General features: G+C 51.7%; 1 protein-coding gene across 1 annotated transcript in view; it reads left to right on the plus strand.

Moving 5' to 3' along the window:
• Positions 1–25,202, plus strand: part of C10H4orf50 (chromosome 10 C4orf50 homolog) — a 92,041-nt gene that overhangs the window by 23,541 nt on the left and 43,298 nt on the right. Inside the window, exons 7-12 of the mRNA XM_028882348.2 lie at positions 952–3,393; positions 9,344–9,517; positions 12,414–12,470; positions 13,615–13,797; positions 20,524–20,575; positions 22,076–22,197. Of these exons, the coding sequence (XP_028738181.1) occupies positions 952–3,393; positions 9,344–9,517; positions 12,414–12,470; positions 13,615–13,797; positions 20,524–20,575; positions 22,076–22,197 (3,030 nt within the window). The remainder of the gene's footprint in view (positions 1–951; positions 3,394–9,343; positions 9,518–12,413; positions 12,471–13,614; positions 13,798–20,523; positions 20,576–22,075; positions 22,198–25,202) is intronic.

Raw genomic sequence — 25,202 nt, forward strand, 5'->3', positions numbered from 1 at the left:
ATCTGTCTCTCTGCTAATTCTGTTGTCTCTAATCTCATCACCGTGTTAGAACTGTGTTGCCGCTGCCCTTGAGGCCCAGGCTAGATCTTTTAATTTAAGGATATCCAGTTTACAAATGCAGGTGTGTGACTCCAGAAGCCAAGCGATTCCCTCCAGATTAGAGGCAAAGTTTAAGCCTCTTCCTGCTGGACAGAGTCCCTGCCAAGATCCTGTCCACAGTCCCACGGCTCACTCTAACCCAGGGAGACTGAGAAGCTCAGGGGCTGGCAGAGAAGTTGACTGGAGCCCCGGTCTGTCACCCATTCTCCTGTTCCACTCGGCTGCTCTGAGCCAGGCATCATCCTTTCTGGATAGACACGTGGTATAAATGACTGTAAAGACATTCAGAGTGGTCTAGAGCCTCTCAGGTGAGCTTGGCACTGGCCCAGGCCTGGGGCAAAATAAAGGTCAGCCCCTATGCCCCAGGGGAATAGACAGTTCATGTCATACTGTGTAGACTATGCCACAGGGTGGCTCATGCTCCTGCAGAATCCAACTTCATTTATAACTTCACGTTCTGTGGCGCTCATGGAGACCACGTTAGATAGGAAAGAGCAGTGGGGAGTGTGGGCCCCCCTAGAGACATCTGTGTATGATCCGTTATGGTGTAGTATGCAGAAGATAAGTAAGGGTGGTCAGGGAGTGAGAGCTCCAGGGGGTCGGGTCTCTGTGAGGAGGCGATGTTTGGTTTGAGATGAAGGGTTTTTCTTGAGGATATCTGGGAGAAGGAGAATCTTGGGCAATGGGAAGAACTCAGGCCGAGGCCATGAAGTAGAAGAGCAGAACATGTGTCCAGCTGTGTGAGTGGCTTCAGAGAGCACTGGGGGTGCGACATGATCAGATGTTGTGGGGGGCGGGGGGCCTCAGCGGGCAGAGACTCTTTCGTACCACATCTCCTCTCTCCACCTGCAGGGTGCTCTTGTCCAGCCCCGTCTAGATGGACAGACTCTTGGGCTGCTGTGTAGCTGCCTCCCAGAGCCAGGCATGGATGAGCCACTCTGCTCCTTGGAGCCGGCAGGAGTTTCAGAGAGTCTTCAAGCTGCTGGAGCCCAGGAACCCCTTCTGTTGTTACCCACATCCACGCTCCTGCTCTGGGGACCTGCTGGGGAACCACAGCTCCTCCTATCACCTCTGCTTCCGGATGACCTCCTACAAGAACTTCAGACCCAAGAAGAGCTGGACGGCAAGCCCTCACCTGCCCCTGGGGCTGTGGCACCCCCTGGCTGGCCTTGTAATCTGGCAAGGAGCCATGTCACCTCCCTCATCCGGGAGTCCCCACTCATTTCAAATGGCCCATTTCCCACAAAAGGGTCCAAGGAGCCCAGAGGCATGTGGGAAGAGAGCAGTGGATCTCCAGTTGCAAGTGCAGAGACGTGGGAGGTGACGGGAACCTTGGGAATGATAAAATCAGAGCTTGAGGACAAGGCCCTGCTGGACCAGGAAAGCAGTGGGAAGCTGATCTTGGACACGGAGGTCCAAGCCCCAGAGGGCATGCAGGAAGGGAGCAGGGCTTCAGAGACCCAGCCCGTGGCCCACTGTCCTCGCCTCCGGTCAGAATGTCTCATACCGACTCTGCAAGGAACAACCTCTAGGCCACAGGAGGGTCCTGATTCCTTGAGAAAGAGAGGGAGTGTGGAAGGATGTGGCTGGGAACTCTTGGGAAAACTGTTACCAGAGAAGGAGGAAGAGGCCACCAGTTCCAGGGCCCATGAGACCAGAGAGCCAGAGCCAAATGGTAGCCAGCTTCCATCAGGTAATGGCAAAGAGGTCCGGAGGAGGGCACAGGGCAAGCAGGACCACCAGCTGTGCTCGAAAGACACTCATCTGCAGAAGGGGAGGTCTGGGGATGAAGACCAAGAGGAGAAGATGCAGCTCCCAGGGGCACCCAGCCCGGCTTCTTTGGGAGTCCCTGAGCAGCCTGACGTCATGGCTCATGTGGGTCAGGAACAGCGCCTACCAATGGGTGATCAAGATTGGCTGCAGTTTCCCAAATGGGCCCCAGCAGGTGCCAGCAGTGAAGGTCCTTGCCCCTCACAGGCTTTGGTCACAGGACAGGACAGGTGCACCCTGCAGATAGACACACTGGAGAGGGAGATAGAGACCTGTTTCCAGCCGCTGAACAACCTGAAGCTTGTCTGTGGAGATCCCCAGCAGATGTCAGCATTGATGAAAGAGAGCCAGAGTGTCACTCATACATGGTTGGATGTTGAAGGGTATGTGTGTCTTCAGCAGGCCTCAGGTAGCCAGGATCTGAATGCAAAATCCAGCAGGAATGGTGAGGGAGGGAGGCGGGAAGAGGATGTGGCCCTATGCACTGGAGATGTTCCTCCAGGAGCAGCACTCGATGGGGAAAAAGCCAAGTGGGGCCCTGCAGAGCTGGGTGGGAGCCCACTCCCCGCAACATGGTATACCCTCAAGAGGGCGGGGAGCAGGTCCCATCAGCTCCTTGCCACCCCGAAGGAAGAGAGAAGTCACATTTTGCTTGATGATGCCAGGCTTCGGGGAGCCCAAGAAGGATGTCACCACGAAGGACGCCATTGTGAAGAAGAGCTGGCCAGAGAAGCAGCCAAGGCACTGAGGCTGGAGCAGGAGAACCACACACTGCAGGGAGAGCTGGTCCACCTCAGGCGCGAGCTGGACCAGTGTCTGCAGGCTGTGTCTGACCTGGAGGACTGTAATGGGAAGAGTTACTGCAAGATTTCCCAGCTGGAAGAGGAAAATGAGAAACTGAAGGGGGACCTGGGCCGGCTGCACAAAGCCATGTCCCAGAGTGTCAGGAAAGCCGGAAGCAGGATGAAGGATGCCACCCAGGAAAACAGAGAGCTCAGGGCTCTGATTTCAGAGCTTGGAGTCAGTTACAAAGGGCTGATAAAGGACACAGTGCTAGGGATAGAAGATATGGTCTGGGCTCTGCAGGGGGAGAACAAGCACCTTGTAGGCAGAGTTCAAGGCCTGGAGCGGGAGGTCCTGCAGAAGAACAGGGATTCAAGGGAAGAAAAGCGGTGTTCCCAGGGAAACTCCAAGATGGCAGGAGACGAGGGACACACTGAAGACAAAGAGGTCCAGGTGACTCCATTTTCAGGACAACTGATCACAAGAGCCTGTGGGCCACCCTGGGATGAGAAATTAGGTGTGACTTGGGGTCAGGCAGGACCTTCCTTAGAGTTGGAAGATACCAGATGCAGGGCTCTTGCTAGTTCCGCTCCATCAGTCTGTGCAGTCACTTCAGGGCCTCAGGAAGCATACACCAACGGGGCAAGGGGAGACGGAGCTCGGCTGCAAAAAGAACAGGAGACACCACGGTGTTCCATGCAACCAGGACAGTCTCAGGGGTCCCTGAGCAGAAGCCTCCAGGTAAGTTGACTTGCCTTCCCTCCTGTATTGCTGGCTCTGCAGTGGGGTACCCCCACCCCAAGACCTAGGTATCCCTGTGGCAGCCGTAGGAGGGAGTTCGACCATCAGCCCCATTTGACAGATGAGAAAAGCAGGCAGAGAGGTGAAGGGGTTTGTCTGAGGTCACCCAGCTAGGGAGGGCTGCAGCTGGGATGAACCCACGCAGACTGACCCAAGGTCTCCCTACTGACCGGCCAGGTAAGCCTGACCCTCCCACAGGATCCAGAGAAGAAAGAGTGGAATGGAGGAGGGGCTTGCCCTTTGAGGTCATGCCTTGGATTTTTCCAAGTGGGTAATAGCTCAAACAGCCCAAGGCATCACTCTTCAGGTTGGGTCTTAAAAGTTGTTGCAGACCAACCATGGGAGGTAACGCAGCAGAATGTAATTGGGTTGGTTCTGTAGAGACATGAGACTTCGGTGCAGACATGGGATCACCTCCTGCCCCAAGACAAATCTCAACTTTTATAGTTCCCGGGGTGAAATGCTCACATTGTTAATGTCTGAGGACCCCTGATGCTGGGACCCTGTACCACTCCAGCATCCTGCCTCTCTCTCTCCCTTTCTGTGTCTCCATCTGCTCCCTCCCCCTCACTCTCTATTGCTGGCTCCTTCCCTCTCTCTCCTCAGCAATTCTAGTCACTATCTCAAAGAACAGCTTTTGGATTTTTACCAGTTTCCTTTATTGTCTGCACTCCGTCTTATTGGTATGTGTGTATATGTATATGCATATATATATATATATATATATATATATATATATATATATATATGAGTTTTTCTCTTACAATAGCTTATATCCTTGTATACTTTATTATTATTGTTCTAGTGGCCACTCTAGAAATTCCAGGATGTATGTATCATTTAGATTTGCCTTAGATTAATGCCTTTGTATCATGTCCCAAATCATGCAAAAAAAACTTGAGTAGCCTAACTTTGCTAATTGTTTATTAGCTTGTTATACATTGCTTCAATGTACAATAAGCCTCAGGAGTCATTGTTCCTGCTGATTTGAGCGGCCATTAATCTTTCTTGCAAATATCTGGGTGTTTTTGTGGTGTTTATTCTTCCACACGAATTTGGAGGAACGTGTTGTTGGTAGTTGTTGGTATTTCTCAGAGTAAGAGTTTTCTCTTTATGAAACATTGTTTCCACTAGTGCTGGAGATCTCTTCTCTTAGATTCAGCACAGTGGGTCGGCAGCTTCCCCTCATGCAGCACGGTGAAGGCTGCCTTCCACTGTCTCCGCCTCCCACCAGCTCTGCTCAGAAACCAGTTGTCATTATTTCTTCCAGCCCCGGAAGAAACTTATGTCATCATGTCTGGCTGCTTTGAAGATTTCCTTTTTATCTTTGATTTTTGATGGCTTGATGGATCTAGCTATGGTTCTGTTTGTATTTTTTATACACATTTTCCCAAGCTCTTTGAACTTAGATATTTATGTCTTTCTTCAGACTTGAAAAATCCTTAGTTATCATCTCCTTAAAAATTTTTCCCATGTTCAGAGGTGCATATGTGTGCATGTGTATAGTGTATGTGTGTTTGGGCATGTGTGCCTGTGTGTGTGTAAGTGTATGTGTGTGTGTATGCAATGCATGTTTGTATGCAATGCGTGTATATGTGTAGTGCATGTGTGTGCAATGTGTGTGTAGTGCATATGTGTATGCAATGCATGTGTGTGCAATGTGTGTGTGTTTGTGCAGTGTGTGTGTGTGTGTGTGTGTGTGTGTGTGTGTGTGTGTGTGTGTGTATACCAGAGGTCAACCTCCTCTGTCATTCTCCTGGAGCTATGCACCTGCATTTTTTTTCAGACAGGGATCTTCTGGGACCTAGGACTCACCAATTAGACTAGAGTGACCAGTCAATGAGCCATAGGGATCTGCATCTTACACTCCCCAGTGTTGGGATTGGAGATGTGTGCCACCACACTTGGCTTTTACCGTGGGCGCTGGGCATGGACTCTAGTCCTTAGCTCTGCAGCAAGCACGTCAGCCAACAAACTATCTCTTCAGTCCCCTGGTTGTCCTTTTGTCTTATTTATTGTCTTGTTTTTCTTTCACCTTCTGGAATTCCAGGCTTTTTGACCGAATCTTTTATCTTTGAAAGAAGTTTGTCTTAGTTTTTCAGGCCTGTGCTTCTGTTTTGGGTTTTCTACTGGCTTTAATTTGTTAACTGTGTGTTCTAGTGTGACCCACCTTTTGATAAATTTACCCAGTGAGCTCCTGATTCATTGTGCTTTGTGCATCTAGACTACCCATGTTATTATTCACAAGGGAGAGATGCTGACCATGTGCTGAGATAGTTAATCTTCTCCTCCGTTTAGTCTATCTTTCAAATGTGGAAATACGCACCCGCTGCCACTCGGCAGGTCTCGTCTCCACTCCAGCATCTGAATCTTCTCTTAGCCCGCTCCTGTTGGTCTGATTTCTTGGCAGATGTCACATTTCACAATTTCTTCTCATATCCAGCCATTCAAAGAGCTCTGTGGTGCTGGACCTGCATGTGACACGTGACAGAGGTCCCCGGTCACCTCTTCCTCCTGCACGGCTGTGTGTGTCTCTTCCTGGCCCCTCGTGAGGTGGTATCTGGTCATTGTATTCCCATGCAAGTCTCTTTCAGTCCTAGGGTGTTCGGTGACTCTCACGGTGTGGCACTTGCTCCTAAGACATCCACCCTTCCGTGATGTTGGCTGAGTTCCCAGAGTGTTCAGCAAGATGGCTTTACCTTGGCTCAGCCTAAACCCTGCCGCCTTCTCAGCACCGTGTGGCCCTGAGGTCCTGGTGGTTCGCCCTCCTAGCAAAGGATGGAGGATGGTGTTTCTAGGGCAGCATTTTGTTCTGTTTGTTTGAATGCCGCTCTCTGTCCTCAGCCCCACACCCGGCTGTCCTTACATACCTGAACTCCATCCTCACCCTTTCTCCCGGCCTTGCTCTCAGCGTTGGAGCAAGTTCCTGAACTGTGGTCTACAGGGTGTTTCAGAGAGAAGCCTAGAGGGGTTCCTGCACTTGGCTGTGTTTCATCCCCCGACCCCTGCCGCTCCCCCAGTCACTTTCCAGTGCTGGCAAAGAACTATTTTTGTCTTTTCTTCCTGGATTTCCTAGTTTTTCAAGAATAGCTATTCTGACTTGACCAGGCAAGAACTGGACATCCAAGGAGATGAATACAGAGAGTTTTCAGGGCTTTGCAAGATGGCTGCCCGGGCTCTGGTGCCGTGAAAAGCCAGGCTTGTTGAAAAAGAAAGCCGAGCTGGTGTGACCATACCACAGCATCCAGGGCTGTGGCGTGAGGTGGAAGGTGAAAGGCTGTTGAGAAAATGTCAGAGCTGGCTAGTTGACCCTGCCCTGAGGTGGTGTGTGTGTGTGTGTGTGTGTGTGTGTGTGTGTGTCTGAGAGAGAGAGAGAGAGAGAGAGAGAGAGAGAGAGAGAGAGAGAGAGAGAGAGTGAGTTAGTTTGAGGACCACAGAGGGAGTTTGGGGTTCACAGCTAGGAGGTTACATACAGTTGAGAAATGCAGAATTAGCAACTAGAGGTGACGTCCACAGGATTTAGGGATGATCAGGGACAGAGCGTAAAGAAAGGTCCCTCTTTCTGTAGCAGTCACTTTTAGGCCTATGGCCTTCTCACAGCTTCCTGTCATACTGGACGTGAACCCCTACCTCTTACAGTAAGCCCACACACAGCTGAGAGTCTCCAAGGCTGCAGCTGCCACAGTCTACACCCCACCCGCCGCACTCTGAACTGCAACGTGAGTTCTCTGCATCCTTCACCGGCCTCTCGGCACACCCCAGCTTTCACCTGGGAACTGCTACTGACCTTTGGGTCTCATGTTCGGGGCAGCCTTGCAGACTGGGCTCCGGGCGGAGGGGTAGTGGAGCTGCCTCAGGCACAGCTCTTCGCAGCTCTACCATCATCAGCGTCGTTGTGACAGGGATTTGTATCACCAGAACTCATGAATGCTACAGATTGGTACTGGACCATGGTGTCTGCCACCAGAGCACGGATCGGGCCAGATACTCTGCGCAGAGTCTCCTAAGGGTTCCCAGAGCCCCTGGGCCTCCTTTTACCAACTGGGTTGAACGACCTGTATCTGTCACTCTCCCTGACAACCAGAGCTCTTGTAGGACAGTGTCCCTGCTGTCCCGAAGCCCAAGCACAGCATGCAGTCACCTGTGTAGGACAGACTCAGGCAACAGGCAGGTTTCCCCGTCTAATACCAGACCGTGTTGCGGCCACTCTCTTTGGACTCATGGCGCAGAGCCCTTGTCCAAGCCGCCAGAGGCAGGAGGTGGTAGCAAACCACCAAACTTCTCAAAAGGCCATGTTGTTTTGGAGTCTGGAGATAAGTTTTATGGAACCATCCGGAGCACCCATCTGTTCCTGACAGGCCCCAGCCTGTGAGTCTCAGGCCTACGCAGCATGAATTTCTATTAATTAAGAAAAATATCACATTCTGCTATTGTGGTCCTTGTTCACGGGGAGATGTCCGATCCGTCCCAGAGTCACATGGACCCTGCTCCCCTCCTGCTCCAGGCTTCTCCTCCCCTCCTCCCACTCAGAGTAGCTTGGGACCCCTTCCACCCTCTCCCACTGGAGTGTGGAATGGTGGGAGTCATGAGATGAACGAGTTGCTTTGCATAAAGTGAGGGACAAGGGTGTCTGTGAGTTTCTGAGCTCCCCAGTCCCTCCCTTAGTGTTATGATCAGGGTTGATCACACCTCGCTCATAGGTTCAGAAATCCTCCCACTGTGATCTCAGGTCAACAACCCACAGGTGTGAGCCTGTCATGGACAAGGTCTATCTCCCCACAGCATTAGCACGATCAAGTTGAGCGTGACTGCAGATGGCACCCCGATACTAACAGCCGTGGGGAAATGCACATGGCACATGATGGGAGAAAGAAAAATGTATCCTGTGTCCAATTTCATAGAGGAGCTGGAGAGATGGCTCAGGGTTAAGAGCACTGACTGCTGTTCCAGGGGACCCAACACCCATGCTAGGCAGCTCAAAACCACTTGGAACTCCAGCTACAGGGGGGCGGGCGTTGACACCGTCTTCTGGCTCCCTTGAGCACCGCACTCATGCATTGCACACTCACACACACACACACATAAATTAGCATTTTAATCTTTAAAAATTTATAAAGGAAAGTATGTGTATGTGTGCATATGTATGCATATGTAAGTTAGTAAAACAATGAGGACTTACCACACAGGACCACTTGGGGGCAGCACTGTCCCTACCGCCGAACCCACTTCCCTGAGGGGTGAGCAAGTTCCTTTCTCCCTGCATCTCCTGGTATCCCTGTGAAATCTCTTACCCTGGTGTTCCATCAGAGAATAAGAGATTATTTGGAGCTGGTTTAAGCCCGTGCTCATGGGAAATTCGGCATCGTCTGCCCTATCTAAAGTCATGAAGCTTTAGTGGAATGAGTGTCTATTTGTGTGTGAAATTTCATCCATTTCTCTGTGTTTCAGTACAATAGTGACTGACCGTGATTAAATAGGACCCTGGTTGATAGATCCTATTTTGCATATTTTTGAGAATAATATTCTGGGATGTTGTTCTGGGGTTCCATATACTCCCCCCACCCCTCTCAAGATATCCTCCATGACCCACACACTCATATGTGCACGTCGAGGCACTAAGGGCAAGCTATGTGAGGAATGGACAGTAGCAATCATAGGCAGGGATACAGAATTTGAGATGGTGGTTTGCTCCTTTCTTCTCTCTCTCCTTTCCTCCCTGCATCCCTCCCTCCATCCCTCTCTCTTTCATGTTCCTTCCTTTCTTCCTTCTACTGTGAGAAAAACCAAACAGGACAGACAGACAGACAGACAGACAGACAGACAGCAAGACCATAGAACAGGCTATGGCACATTATCACCTGAGAACTTCACCCACAATTCCTTCTCTCAGCTCCGGACCTCCAAGACCGAGGCCCCCGAGGAAGACCCCAAACTGTGCGTACAGCGGCTCCACCACCAGGTGCGGACCCTACAGTGCCAGCTCAGGGACCAGGGCTGGGCACTGCGGGAGGTGCAGGCGGCTCGGGATGAGGCTGTGAGCCTCCAGGAGAAGCTCCAGGGCAAGGTAGGCTGGGCCAACCCTTCTCGCCCTCCAAATGTTTCCAGACCTCAAGGAGCAAGCACCAACAGCTTGATGGTGTTGGCTAGAGATTTAAAGACTAGAGTGATGTGCGGAACAAAGGCAAGGGATCTGGAGCCTTTCCAGGCAGCTGTTCTCCATTAAAAACAACATGTATATATGGTTTTTTAAAAAGCATCAGGCACTGTCTTAGAGTTCCTGTTGTTATGATGAAACACTGTGACCCAGAAGTAAGTTGGGGAGGAAAAGGTTTTTTTTGGTTTGCACTTCCATATCACTGTTCATCATTGAAGGAAATCAAGATAGGAACCCAAGCAGGGCAGGAGCTGATGCAGAGGCCATGGAGGGGTGCTGCTTACTGGCTTGCTCCCCATGGCTTGCTCAGCCTGCTTTCTTATAGAACCCAGGACCAGCAGTCCAGGGGTGGCACCACACACAATGGGTTGGGCCTTCTCCTGTCAGTCACTAATTAAGAAAAGGCCACACAACTAGATCTTCTAGAGGTATTTTCTCAGTTGAGGTTCCCTCCTCTCAGATAACTCTAGCTTCTGTCAAGTTGACCTGACTAGCCAGCATGGGCACATTTAAATACCCTTGAGAGGAAAATTCAGTCCTTTCTCTGCAGGAAGTGTGTGGACATGACTCTAAGAGGCCAATGGGAGTGTCAAGGTGGGCTGGCTCAGGACCTTGGCCGTGGAGGACATTCGGACCCACGTGGGGCTCAGCTCACACAAAGTGGTGGAAATCCTGGCTGTGCTGAGTTCAATCCCCACCCCCCAACCCTGCAGCTTTGTAAACTGATCTCAATGGGGGAAACCCACCTAGTTTCTTAGTGCTGGCAGTGTGAGTGAATTAATTTTAATCAATACGTGATACTTACATTCATAATCTATTACACTGAAAACCCTAAAGATCCCCCCAAATATTATAAATAAGGAAAGACTAGACACGTGACTCGAAAATACTTTCTTCTCATCCACTTAAAAAGTCATTAGTTCTAGATGGGTGGTGGTGGCTCATGTCTTTAATCCCAGCACTCAGGAAGCAGGGACAGGCAGATCTCTGAGTTCAAGGCCAGCCTCGTCTACAGAGGGAGTTCCAGGACAGCCAGAGCTACACAGAGACACTCTGTCTTGAAAACAAAAATTAGTTCTTTGATACTCGCACAAAATGTGTCCTGATTATATTCACCCCTCTGCCAACTCCTCATAGACTGACCCCCTCCCTTCCCTACCCAGTCAACTTTGTATTTCTTCTTTATTGGATCCATCAGGTACAGTTTGTGCTGCCCATATACGCTCGGATGTGTGGCCTTCTACCGCAGTGTGGTCCACCCACCCGGGCCTGCACTCTTAGAGAAAGCTGACTCTCCCTCTCCCAGCAGCTACCAACTATCACTATCCCCTTGGCTAGGGGTGAGACCCATGTTCATTTCCCTTCTGCTGGGATTCAGTCTGACTTGAGCTGGCGTGGGTCTCATGCACGCTGTCACAGATACTAAATTCCTATGGTCTGTTGTATCCCTAAAACATTCTTTCCCTGGACTCATCGGTCCCCCTGGCTCTTCCACTCTTTCCAGCAGTGATCCCCGAGTCTAGGAAGAGACAAAGGATGTGACACAGATGTCCCATCTAAGGCCGAGCATTCACTTTTTAATTGCAACTGTCCTGTGCTCATTTCACGGGGACACATTCAAGCTGTTTCCCAAACTGAGGCAGGGAGAGGTTATATCAAAGCCTGCATACACTGAGGCCCTGTGAATACAGGTTAGTCTGCCTGAAGCTGGAATGTGCCCTTTGAGCAGTCCTGGAAAGTTACACCAAACAGATTCACAGAAATACTGTTTGTAAAACAAAGAAACGGATCAGTATTACATATTCCCATCAACAGAGACCTGCTGAGAAAAATCACACCACAGCTGCATGAGGAGAGAGTGTGCAAGATTTTAAAGGGATGAGGCCAGTTCGTTTGCCTGAAAACATCACCAGGATTTTCTATTCAATTACCAAAACAGGATGTGAGACACTATCCATGTAGTAGATTTTCATGTGCCTGTGCACACACACCCTGATTTGTGTGAGTGTGTAAGGTTGACGAAAAGAAAATGATGGGTCAGAACTGGTCAGGGGTACAGATGGAGGGTTTATTTAGGTCACTACAGACAAAACAGTGTGAGGGGCTATCTATACAATTTCCATTTTAATACATTCTATGGGACAAGAATTCAGACAGAATCTGGCTGAACCGAAGGGAGGTCCTTTGATGGATGCTGGGCTAATGTGGAAAGTCTGAGGTGACCTCACACAACTGCCTGGCAACTGCTCCCAGCTCCTCTCTTGCTGTGTCGGTTCTCATGTTTGGTCCTTCCCGGCAGGGATTGAGGCAAAGTCAGAAAGGCACTCCTGCTGCATGCTGTGTGTTGGGTGCAGAGGCCTGCCCGGAGCTGAGGGCTGGGATGTGCCTCCCATCAGGAACCAGAATCCATGGTGCTAATTTGCTCCAGGTAGTAACAGGGCACTGACTGAATACCATGCCTGGCTCTAGGTGCCCTGTATCAGTGAAGCTTCATTATGACCCTCAGCTTGGGGTTAACAGTCCCTGTACCCCACCGCTCTCCACCGCCCCCTAGTGCCCAGAAGACACTAAGCAGGGAGAGTAAGTCACTCACAGGTCACCATGGGCAGCTGGGCCAGGATTATGTCTGGCTCAGGGACCCAAGTTTCACACCAGATTGTGTCTCAGTGGCTCCATCTCTGAGGGATCAGGATGGCTGTTCCTCGGCACCCCATCTCCACACAGGGACAGGTTATGGAGGCCGGCACCTGCACTTTCCCCTAACCAGACCCACACTACTCAATCACAAGCATGCTTCTCCTTTCAGCTTGAGGAGCTCCAGGAACAGCAGCGTGAAGCGTGCCTGGCCATGAGTCCCCTGAAGGTAACATACTGCCTCGTCACTGTTCTGTATTAGAGTGCTTAGTATTTTATAAAAATACCTGAGCATGCCAGGGACAGATGGCACCCAGGTCCCCATGAGAACAACGTTCCATGTATCGTCATCTGGCTTCTTCGAGATCATCCTAGATGGCATGTGTCCTGATTCCACATGTTGTGTCCCACTTTCTCCTTGGTGTAGCCTCGAAGGTAGATGGGTTTGGAGACTGCCACTTGGTGCTCACATTCCCACCCTCACTCCACGTCTTCCTCTTCTCATCTTCTCTTCTGCCCTTTCCTCTCTCTTTCCCTCTCTTTCTTCTCTCTCTCCATCTCTCTCTGTCTCCTCCGCTTTCCCATTACCGCATACACTCCAGCACATGTTTCCTTAGGAAGGTTCCCATCTATCCTTTTATATTTATATTTGGGACACACCCAGGAATGGCCCTTGGTGTTCCACATGCTCTTTGCTAGCAGGAGAAGGTGACATTTCATCCGGGCCTGCATTTGGGAAGAGGCAGATGTTCACTCTGAGCTCCTGGTCTCTGTGTGGGTGCATGAGGAGGAGCCTTGATTGGACATCAGCCAAATACCATGACCCCTAGAAGCCCTGTTTCCTGCCTTCTCCTGTGGGCTCAGTTCCCTCAGCTGTTATGTCAGAAATCTGAACCACGTCCTCTCCCATAGTTCCTCGTCTGCCTTTGTGTTGGTAAAACAGAAACTTAGAGAATTCCTGCTGAGACTCTGAGATGCCATCTGGGACACCATAGACAGTGCAATGAACCCCATGAAGTCAGGACCATGAGAGTGCCCTCCCGCTAGGCTCACGCTTTGACACATCCCTCTCACCTGAAGGAAACCCCCAGGACTTTGCGCTTTACCAGTGAGAAGCCAAATCAAAAGGCGGGAGGGCTCTACCGGGTGGGTCCTGGCTCCCTCACAGTGCGTTGCACAGATCGGTGGGTTGAGGTGCGGAGAGGAGCTTCGTCACAGTACCACAGCACAGGAGAGCATGGTCTGTATTCTTGCCTCCCTACTGCTGTGAGCCTGGAGCCTGTTAGCACCTGCTGTGGGTGAGGGAATCAGGCCAGGAATGGGGCGCTGCCCTGGCCCCCAGCTCAGCCTATACCGCACGCCTCCCGTTCCAGGCCAAGCTGGCTTCCCTGGTCCACAAGTGCCAGGAGAGGAACCGCCTGATTGAGCAACTACTCCGGGAGCTGCCAAGACAAGAGCCCAAGAACCACCTGCTCTGTGAGCTGGCGCAGAACATGCTGGATGACGTGGCACTGGCTGAGTATACCGCCACCTTCCTGACCCCAGGAGCCCCAGAGGTAAGTTGCTGTGGACAGCACCGTCCCTGCTTACAGGGACCATGAGTGGATCCAGCCCAGACCACCTGCCACCCTGTGCTGTCTTGGCTACTGACCCACCAGTCACCCTCCCTGGTTCCTTCTCTAGGTGGCATCTGTATTCTGAGTGCTGTGAAAGTGCTGGGGATCCTCTGAAGTGCTTATGAGTATGGGAACAGACATAAATGTATCACATAAGCACTATGATGCTGTGTCATCAGACATTCTTGTCACGCACGCTTCATGAGCTCTGTACACATAGCCCCCTCTGCTAGGATGCTTGGTCCACCGGCAGTCTTCTGTCCAGCCTTCAAGGCACAATTCCAAGTGCCTATCCCCAGCAAGTGGTCTAAATTGCAATGACCACAATTTTCATCACAGCCTTCTGCCCTCCACTGTACGTGGGCATGCGTGATAAAGCGTACCTACGGGAGTCAGCCATGTCTGCCCCCACACAGGAAGCCTTATTCCTGGGTTTGAGCTGGATCTGCCTCTGAGACTAGCCAGGCTACTGATGGTGTGTGGTGGATGTAGGTCAGGTGGTAAACACAGAGAGCTCTTTTCCAGGAATATGGCCTTGGGGTTGCTCCTGGCTGTACAGGGGTTGAGCTCCTCAACCCTTCACAGCCTGCAGGTGTACCTGGTTCAAATTTCCATGCAGCTGAGGAGGTGGAAACCTGAGGCCATGGGGCTGCCAAAGGTGTAGAGACTTGGTACAGGGCCAGAGCTCAAATCTAGAACACCAGATGCCATGTCTAGTGCCCCTCTGTTTCTGTGGCTATAGAAGGCAGAGAGAGAGAGAGAGAGAGAGAGAGAGAGAGAGAGAGAGAGAGAGAGAGAGAGGGAGAGAGAGAGAGAGGAGACTCTAATTGAACTAATTAACACAGCCTCTGGGACACAACTGGTGCCTAATAATTGTGGTGAGTGAGGCAGGGCTGAAGCAAGGAGGTATTGATTACAACATGAACACTGGGGTGGGATAGGCTGATTTCCAATAACCAAACTCGAAGAGGCTGATGTTAAATCAGAGCATAATTACCTATGAAAAACAGAACTAGTGTGTGGCCTGGCGTACTCTAGTGGATGAACACATCAAAAAACGTTAGCACATTTTCCCCTGCAGAGAGGCAAATTCATTAATGTGTTCATATGTTGGTCAATTACCATCTGTTGTCAGAAGGTCATGTGGGAGCTGAAGAAAAATGGGGGTGTGGGGTGGGATGGGGGATGGGGAGTGGGATAGGGATGGGGAATGGGGAGTGGGATGGGGGTGTGGGATGAGATGGGGGATGGGGAGTGGGGGTGGGATGGGGGTGTGGGATGGGGTATGGGATGGGATGGGGGATGGGGAGTGGGATAGGGATGGGGAATGGGGAGTGGGATGGGGGTGTGGGATGAGATGGGGGATGGGGAATGGAGTGTGGGATGGGGGTGTGGGATGGGGTATGGGATGGGATGGGGATGAGGAGTGGGGTGGGGATGGGGAGTGGGGGGTGGGATGGGGGTGTGGGATGGGGTATGGGATGGGATGGGGGATGGGGAGTGGGGTGGGGATGGGGAGTGGGGGGTGGGATGGGGGTATGGGGGTGTAGGATGGGATGGGGGAAGGGGAGTGGGTGTTAATGTGTTCCAGGCTGGATGCTTCCATCTATGAGGAGATTCCCTGGGCCTGAGATGCCTCCCCTTGGCCTGGGGTGTAGCTCTTGGGGAGGCCGCAGAGCAGGCATAACTGTCTCCAATGGTCAGCTTCTCTGTCCTCTGCATTGTCTATTCAGTGTCACAGCCCTGGCTCTGCTCCTCACTCAGCTCGGTACTACCCCCAGCTTTGAAGGTGTCCTAGTTTGGTTTCTGTCGCTGTGATAAATGCTGTGACCAAAAGCAGCTTGGGGAAGACAAGGGCTTATTTGGCTTACAGATCACAGTCCATCATCAGGGAAACCAAGGCAGGAACTCAGGGCAGGACCCTGGAAGCAGGAACTGAAGTAGAGACCATGGCGGTGGAGTGCTGATTACTGGGTTGCTCTCTAGCTCATGCTCAGCCTGCTTTCTTACACAGCTCAGGACTTGCTAGGGGATGGCGCTGCCCACAGTGGGCTGGACCCTCCCACATCCACAGCCCAGACAGCAAGACAGTTCCTCACAGACATGGCCATAGCCCAGTCTGAGGGAGGCAACTCCTCAACTGAGATTCCGTCTTTGTAGGCGTGTGTCGAGTGGATAAAAACCAGCCAGCGTAGAAGGTGGCTCTGAATGTAACCTGACTCGATTTTTGGAGTCCCTCCCTGTGCTGTGTTCTGAAAACTGCATCAGCCTGCTGTGCCAGGAGTGTTGTCAGAGTTCCTGCTACCCCGAGTCATAGATCTGGGGTCCTGGGGGAGAACCAAGTAAGCCAAAACACAGCAAGCTAACGGAAGGGTCCGGAGAACAATTGGACTCACCAGGGCTCTGACCAAGGCTGGTGTACACACGAGTGGCTCTGAGTCCTCTGACCTTAGTTCACTGGTCTGTACAATGGGAAGAGCACAGTCTGCTCAGTACAGCTGCTGAGAAGCCAGAACGAGATAACCTGTACACAAGAAGCTGAGATCGGAGGTCCAGGGTCACATCTCTATGCCACCACCCTCTGTCCCTTTGACCTGTGACTATGTGTAGGTGATGTTCTAAGTGCTTGCTGCAAATAGTGGAGTGTCCATCTCCCACATTCAGAACACAAAAATGAGGCTCTGAGAGGATCTTCACCTGCCCAAAGACCTGCATCCCTGTGAAACTTTCTAATTCAGCCCTTTCCTTGTGGTCGAGGGGGGACTTGAAGTTGATGTGGGAACCTGCACACAGTTCCAGCAACGGTCACTACAGAGATGGGTAGATGGGAGAAGCTGCTGGTCACAGCTTGGGTCTGGCACCCACTGAGGCAGTCCCTCTTGTCACAGGTAGGTCAGTCTTCAATGTGTGGGTCTCTTCTAGCATAAGGAGTAAAAACTACTGTAATGTGGTATGAAGACTAAGACTATTCCAAGGGTGCCTTCCCTGGCTCCTGGGCAGATCCTGAAATGGGCACACAGGAGGTGTGGCTGACTGGAGTCCGTGGTGTTTGCCCTGGCTTCATTAGCTTCTAGGAATGGGAGGGTGGCATATTGGTGCAGGATCCCAGCAACTCCAGAGAGACAATTCCCTTAAGAGTCCCCTAGACAAGTCCCCTAGGCTGAGGTCTGGGGAGCTGGCTATGCACTGTGTAGCCCTGTGTTCCTCCAGCAGTGTGTTCTGAGCCATGACGACCCTGGTGGCCAAGTAGTGTCTAGAGAGGGACCCTGAGCTTTTCCTTGGTGGTGGTGGCAGCTCTTCCCGCTGGCAGCTGGACTGGAAGCTGGTCCAGAGCACTTGGTTTTATGGACATTAGCTGTTGCTCCAGGGAACACAGATGGGAGTCCTGATGGAGCCTTTGGGCTTTGGCTGACAGCCGAGAGGGCTGCCTGGTGGCTGAGGAGCTGCTGATGGGCTTGGGCTAGGCTGTGCACCAGGCTGGCAAGTAGGGAGATAGTTTGTCTCTGACAGAAGCCTTCTGGAAACATCCCTGGAGAATCCAAACCCTGAGGTGCCCACCAGCCCTTCCTTGGAGACAGAGAATATGGGAACGGAACATAGGGTCCCACCCAGGCAGGCCGTCTGTGTTTTATATCTGGTCATGTACCTGTCCTGCCCTCCAGGCTGCCACTCCACGGATGAATTCACTCAGTCTTTCCACATCCCCCTTCCTGAAGGAGGGCCCTGATAACCGAGAGCTGTCAAGGCCTGGAGCAAGGGGTGGGGGCTGACCCCCTCCCTTCCCAGAAGAGGGGTGTGGCCTGGCACCCACTTTCCATCATTGCAATGGTGGAGCTGCCTCTGTTGTCTTTTCTGGCTGGGGTTTGGGAGAGGGGTGGAGCCCATCTCAGTCAGTCCTTCTCTCTGGTGCGTGGTTGTGACGGCCAGCCCAGTGCACCTGCACTGTTGGTGCTCTGTCATCCCCTCACCTCCCTGGTGTGCAGCTCCCCCAGAACAACAGATACTGTACATGTGATGTCTCCCAGGGGGACCCCTTCCTCCAGCTCAGGTGTCCGGGGTGGTGATAGTGGGTGTCAGGTCAGCCAGCTTTCACCATGGCTCTGGCTGGGAGTTCAAGGTCTTGACATTTTCCTGGCTTTTAGATGGGGATGGGAAAAAGGGAAAGACAGACTCCCCACTTCCAAATCCACCTCATCCTTCTGACTCATGTCGTGTGGTCCTGGATGAAGGAGATTGACAATTTCTCTGTATCCTTTTCCATCCTCCTCTAGCCTGGCTTACATCTCCTGGACAAGTCTCTTCTTCTTCTTCTTCTTCTTCTTCTTCTTCTTCTTCTTCTTCTTCTTCTTCTTCTTCTTCTTCCTCCTCCTCCTCCTCCTCCTCCTCCTCCTCCTCCTCCTCCTCCTTCTTCTTCTTCCATGTGGCTGTGTTGTCCCCATGATCTTGGAAGCTTGGATATCAAAGAGGCTGGGGGCTCATCCCTGAGGTGACCTGCTTGCTATACTCCTGATAGCCTGGCCCAGACTCTGCTCAGCAGAGGGGAGGGTGGTCCCAGCACAGGGCTCCAAAGCCTCCTGCTGCTCCTGGAATGTGCTGCTTTCTGACTCCTGTGTAGACACGGTCACCTGTACATGAAGAACAAGAATGTTGGACCCTCACCTCTCTAAGCTACCTGTGTTTTAAGTCAGTAGGGTTCTCTGTCCCCCATGAGGCTCTTTGAGGATCAAACAACGTCTCACAGAGCCTAGTATGACGCCTATTACAGACTATGCCACAGTTACTTTCTGTTGCTATGACAGACTATCCCAACAAAAGCACCCAAAGGAGAGGGTTTATTCTGGTTCACAGTTTCATGGGGATAGAGTCTATCATGAAGCGATGCTATGGTGGCGGCTGCAGCTGGAAGCTGGCTTATCAGCATTTTTATCCACACACAGGAAGGAGAGGGAGTTGCTTGAATTTCCAATAGGTCTTATAACAAAATCCCAGAGCCAGATATTGGGGTAAATGCTGAAAGATCAGAGAGACAAAGGAACAAGCCACTGCCACGTCTCACCTCGCCAACTCCACAAATCCTCTCACTTAATGTCTCTGAGTCCTCAGCTGAAAGAGAGAGGTGCAGCTGAAAAGAGCTGAAAAAGCAAGCTTAGCCGACAGGCTTTTAGTTTCTGTCTCCTCACGCCTTATAAACCTTTCTCTGCCCGGCCATCACTTCCTTCCTGGTGCTGGGATTAAAGGCCTGTGACTCCCAAGTACTGGGATTAAAGGTGTGTGCCACCACTGCCTGGCTCTGTTTCTCTCCTAGACTAAGTCAATCTCATGTAGTCCAAGGTGGCTTTGAATTCACAGAGATCCAGATGGAGCTCTGCCTCCTGAGTGCTAGGTTTCAAGGTGTGTGCCACCACTGCCTGGCCTCTATGTTTACTCTAGTGGCTTGTTCTGTTCTCTGATCTTCAGGCAAATTTTATTCGGTACACAAAGTATCACCACAAGAAGGAAGAAAGAACAGGAAGAGGGGTGAGGCTATAAAGCCCCAAAGCCTGTTCCAAGTGACATACACCCTCCAGCAAGGCTCCATAACCTTCCCAAACAGCCCCACCAACTAGGGGTCAAGTGCTCACATACATGAACCCATGGGAGACATCTCTCATTAAGACCACGATAGGCGGGCACCCAGTAAGGGCTAGGACACCATCCTGCAACACTGAGGTTTCAACTCCTTGGGAAAGCCAGGGCCTTGGCAGTGCTCGCCACAAAGACACAGGGGCACACACAGGCAGCTGTCTTGGAAAGCAGAAGAGAGGAGAAGGCTAGCTGAGAGCAAGCAAGCGTGCACTTGTTCTCTTGGTTCACGACTGCAGATGCCGTGTTCCTAGCTTCTGGAGTTCTGCCTTGACTTCCCTGAACTGATGGACTGCTGTTTGGGATTGGAAGCTGAAATGGACCTTTCTTCCCCCATTGCTTTTTCTCAAGGGAAGGTGATACAGGGGCTGGGACATTTGAATTAGGTCTTGAGGTTCACACAGAAGTTTGCCAATCAAGGAAAGAGGGCAGTGCTTCCAGGCATGATGATGGGCTGTGCCGGTACCTGGAGCATCATGATGAAGATGGGGGAGAATAGATGTCACAGGGTCACCACACACAAGGCCCTGCCCCACAGAATTCAGGCTTCAGGCTCCAACCTGCCTTGAAGGCCTAGCAGATGGCTTCTTCTTAGCCAACAGGGGCTGCTGGGTGGAATGTGAGTTCCTGAGGCTGCCCTGCTGCCTACAGATGTAAATGGTCATTGCAGTAGTGCAGGGTGTGGCCTCGGGCTCAAGTCCCCTCATTATCTGGGATGAATCAGTGGCCCCTGGCAGTACCCAATGCCCCAACTCTTTAAGTTTTCTCTTAATGCATTTTTGAAAAGACACTTGTTGTCTCTGCATGGTTGAATCTGAGTGAAGGAGACTGAAGTGTCCCTGGCATATTGTGTGGTACCCTTGAACAGACCTGGCCTGGTCACCTGTAAGGTGGCCAAGAAGGGAATGTGGGCAGCACATCACCACACCTACCTTCCAGTGCAGCCCGAGCTCAGCTGCCCAGGGCGGCTGGCCTCACTCTGGTCCTCTGGGGACCTTCACATCCTGTTCTACAGTCTACCCACTGAGCTGTCTTTTCTTCCAGACAGTCTGCCACCTGGATGGAGGCTCCAAGGGGATGCCAGCTGGAGGAGGAGGTCAGTGCACCTGCCAGAAACATTTCTGTGTGTTCAGCAAAGGTCAGGGCAGGGTGAGCCAGGTGCAAACTGCCCAGTGTCAAGTTCGTACCGCGAAGGGGACTTCCTATTTCCCCCTTTCCTTCTGCTGCTCAGTCCCCCTTCCCACCTCATAGTGTCAGGACACAGCAGAAGGAAAGAAGAGCCTCACATTCCTCAGCTCTGTTCTTCATTATGAACCATTACATCCATGGACATCCATTCCCCAACCCCGGACATTCATCTCACATAAGTAATTGCCATATAACACTAGGAACAAGCTCAGGGGCAGGTGTGCTCACCCCATGCCCTCGGTGTTGTGAATGAACCCGTGTCCTCTGTGGAATGTAGCACAGCCACTAAGGTGGCTGAGAATGTCACGTCACAGGGCAATGTGATGATGTTGCAGTAAATTCAAAGACGGGAGGACATGGAATGTTTGATACTGCCGGCTGTATCACGAACATACATCCACGTGTGGTCAGCAATGCAGGCTAAGAGATGGACTAAAGATTAACTGTGGCTGCTCAGAGAGAGGGACAGTTTGTTCTGTTGTCTTTATTGTAATAGATAAATGAAGGTGTGGGGACCAGACAGACTCTCCTCTCCTCGGGCCTTAAGCGCCACTCACTAGCAGTGTGGGGCTGGTTCACAGGCGTGGGCCCGAGCAGGGTTTCTGAGGGCTGGTTCTGAGTCACAGCAGGACTTAGCACTCTCCATGTCTGTGTTCTCCATGGCTCATCTCCTAGATTCTGTTCTTGCCAGCCCTGTAGCTGGGGATGAGTTAATCAGCCTCTCTGAACCGCAGACCATTTTTGAAAGGAGGATAATATGACGACCCCGTATCTTGTCTGATACATAACAGGATGTCAATGCATGAGAAGAAAGGCTCTTCTCGTCAGCTTGGGGCTGCCCCCTGTTCCTGCCCTGCTGCCCCTCTAGCCTGAGTTGGCATCTGTTTCCACAGCTGGAGAGCTGTGCATTCTAATGCCCCCACTCTGCCACTGACTTCCAGCAGTCTGCCTTCTCTGAGCTCAGCCTTCTCACCCATTGAAGAAGGAAATGCTTGTGATTAACGGGGCTGTTTGTACTAGGTTTCTGGAGGCTGCCTGGCGCCCCCTGCAGGAGGTGCATACGAGGTGTGGGAGCTACCAGAGGGACCATGGGGGGTGAGGGAGGTGGAGAGGTGGAGGGGGAGTCGGGGGTGGGGTGGGAGTAGCCCCACCCTGGAGGGGCTGGCAGCTAGCAGGGCATTAGGGAGACAGGCAACGATCTGAGTTGTCCCAAAACTATGATGATGTCATTACTAAGTGTGGGGCTCAGAGGACTAAAAGGCACCAAGAGAGCCTCTGTTACAGGGATGGCCATCTGGGAGCATCTGTGGATAGCAAGAGAGTGGAAACATTACGATAAAGTTTAGGACCTGTCAGTTTTAAAGATGGATGCCTAGCCTGGGGCCTGACTGAGGATTCTCTCTTCCAGCTCAGGAGTACCTGCTTAATTCTGAAACAGACAGTATTCTTCAAAGCCTGTGGGGTATGGAGTCTTGGTCCCTTCCAGAGGCTGAGTGGGCGTCGCAGACTGCTCCACTCAGTTCCCCAAAGGTAAGCACACAGCTTCACCTCACTTCTGAAATGTGGTTTTAATTGAAAGTGGAATACATTCACAGATGTGCATGCTCATGTACACACACACACACACACACACACACACACACAACACAGAGAGAGAGAGAGACAGAGACAGAGACAGAGAGAGACAGAGATCAGAGATAGAGGCACAGAAAGAGAGAGACAGACAGACATACATGAGTGCATACACAAACACAGAGAAAGACAGACAGACATGAACCCATACACACACACACACACACACACACGCACGCACGCACGCACGCACGCACGCACGCACGCACGCACGCACACACGCAGGCAGGCATGCATACATGATGGCCCCAATAAAGCCCACCAGTTTAAGAGCTAAAATATAATCTAGTGTCTATCATCTGCTTTCCAGCCTTTGTTTCTGGTGACGTCTCAGCCATGTCTTGTCATATGTCTTGAGTGCTGGCCCTCATGTGCGGAGACTCAGGCCCTCTGGTGATCTCTGCCTCTTCTTCCCTTGCTCTGATGGGCTGGCCTGGCCAGTGCCTTCCTCACCCGGGGCTGATTCAAAGATGATCCCGCCAGAGCAGCTCTGCCTGCCATCTGGCTCACACTCACTTCTGGGCCCAAAATCTACAGGGTCCTCCAAGTCCTCTCCCACGGTTCCTGGTGTCCCACAGGCTATGAGAGCCAGCATCCTTCCGTCAGGGCTGCCTGGACCTCCTATAGACTGCTACTTCAGGGAAGTTCATTGACACCCACTGGACTTCATGGGACCATACCCCTGCTGTCAGTCAGTGTCAGCCCCATAAAGCTTCCCAGCCTTGGTCCACTACAGATCCCAGCTGACATTTTTGTTTTGTTTTTGCTTTTACCTTTTGTCTAGATTTTCTAGTTGTTTCTACTTTGAAGCATCTGAATCAGTTTTTACTAGAAACATACCACTGGCTCCAGACAAACCATTTAACTTATTAAATTTGGGGCCTGGGCTGGCCTGAGTTCAAAGCTCAGCCCTGTCCTCGTTAGACCAGTGTGGTGGGGGACAAAGCCCTTCATCCGTTTGTGTGTCAGTGTCCTTCTGTATAAAATGGGCGTGGCGGTGCCCGATGCTGTCATGAGGATGAAGAGGATGAAAGGCAGCATGGTGGCACCTTGTGTTTGCAGAGAACCTGTAGGTCTCACAGAACAACAGAAGAGCAGAGAAAACAGCTCTCCCGCACTGCATCCCAGCATACGATTTATTCTCTTGCGTCTTTGATTCTTGTGATGCCCTGCCTTCCTTACCATTTATATTACATTTTTATCTTAAGCATGAAGACAGGACATTTGCATGACAGGGTGGTGGGACAATTCGATGACCCCACATCTATGAAGTATTTGTTAATTCCAGCCCAGGAGAGCTGCTCACAAGTGCTGACTGTGCTCAGCGGCCTTCATCAACTTTCTGCCTGGTGGCTTCACTGCCCTGTGTAGGTTCCATGCCTAGAAATAAGAATGCCTTCCCATCTCCTGAGAAAACCACTTCTGATTTGCCTGGCTCTGACCTGTCCCCTGTGACCTCCCCAACCTGGAGGCGTCACAGGCAATAGTAGCCTTTGTTGTGTGTCTATGGAGCAGGTGAGCAATTGCAAGCTGTGTGGGTACGGGAGGAGTGATTGTGGCTGGAACACAGGGAGAGAAGCAGAGTAGAGACTGTGAAGCGGGGAATCCTACATGGAGTATCCATCCTCACAGGGACCCCACAGCCACATCATACCCGCTCTGCCTATGAGGAAAGGCAGGAGGTTAAAAGTGGCCCAGGCTCACCCAGGAGACTCAGGCACTGACAATGTGGCTCTGTGGCTGCTCCCCATCCCATCCCTGGGGGATGGAGGGATGGCTCCAGTCTGCTGGTGAGGCTGGAAGGCAGATGCATGACCACATCTGGAGGATGCTGGAGAGGCAAAAGAGCTTCCTGTTGCTGTGCTCCTGTAGCTGGTCCTTCCTGTGGGTTCTGGAAGGGAACGTGTTTTCAGAGGTGAGATGCTGATGTGGATTGTCTTATGGCCAGGAGTGGCTGATGGAGGGCTTGTAGACAGGGTAGAGGATGAAATCACACGGCCCCGAGTGATGTGGAGTTAGCAGCTTCACAGCCACATATAGTTAACAGAAGATGTCTGGGGTCGTCAAAATTGCTTGGCTTGTCCCATTGTGCAGAGCCCTGAGGCAAGCCTAGGGTGAGGATACAGTGCAGGGAATGGGGTGCGCATTTGAAGGGCCATGGGGACACTGGCATGAGGCTACCATGCAGGAGACACAGGGCCTTTCTGTGTGAAGGGCACGTTCTCCTGCCATTGAGAACAAAAGCCTTTGCTTCCACTTGGCCACCAGCCCAACGCCTGCATGTCATCACTTGCTCAGTGGCCGGGTGTGACAACCCAACTAGTCCCCATCTCCATTTCCATGACTGTGACTTGGTGATGACAGCCTCTTAGAACTGCCTTAGGAGGAAGTGAGCATGCGGTAAGAGGTTTGACATCAGCACAGTAAGTGCTTGATAAGCATTAGTTGTCGTTGTTATATCTTCCTTGAGTAAGAGGTGTGACCTGCAGTCCCGTAATCAGGGGACACAGAGACCTACTTGTGTCTTCTCTTCTCCAGCTGTCCCCGTCTCCGGGCTCAGCCTGGATTCTGGACAGAGCCCAGTAATGGGGAACCAGAGCTTTCCCCACCGCGTCTAAGGGTCAGAGGCAAAAACATCCCCGCCCCCTCCACTCCTAGCTGGGTTTCTTGCCACTCTGCGTCTCCTGGAGGAGGCTGGCTTTCCACCAAGCACTCAGGCAGTGTCTGCAGCAATCCCCAGGCCAATAAATCACTGCAGCGGGCGTGGAGTTGACAGGGCCACTTGCGCTCTGGGGCCACTTCACAGCCTCCATAAATATTTGAAGCTGAGCCTTGCGAGAGCACTTTAAGAAATCAGTCTCGCTCTCAGCCCTCGGGGAGTGGAGCGTGCTTTTGTCTTTGGC

Source organism: Peromyscus leucopus, chromosome 10 (genome assembly GCF_004664715.2).
Source record: "Peromyscus leucopus breed LL Stock chromosome 10, UCI_PerLeu_2.1, whole genome shotgun sequence".
In the NCBI taxonomy this organism is placed as follows: domain Eukaryota; kingdom Metazoa; phylum Chordata; class Mammalia; order Rodentia; family Cricetidae; genus Peromyscus; species Peromyscus leucopus.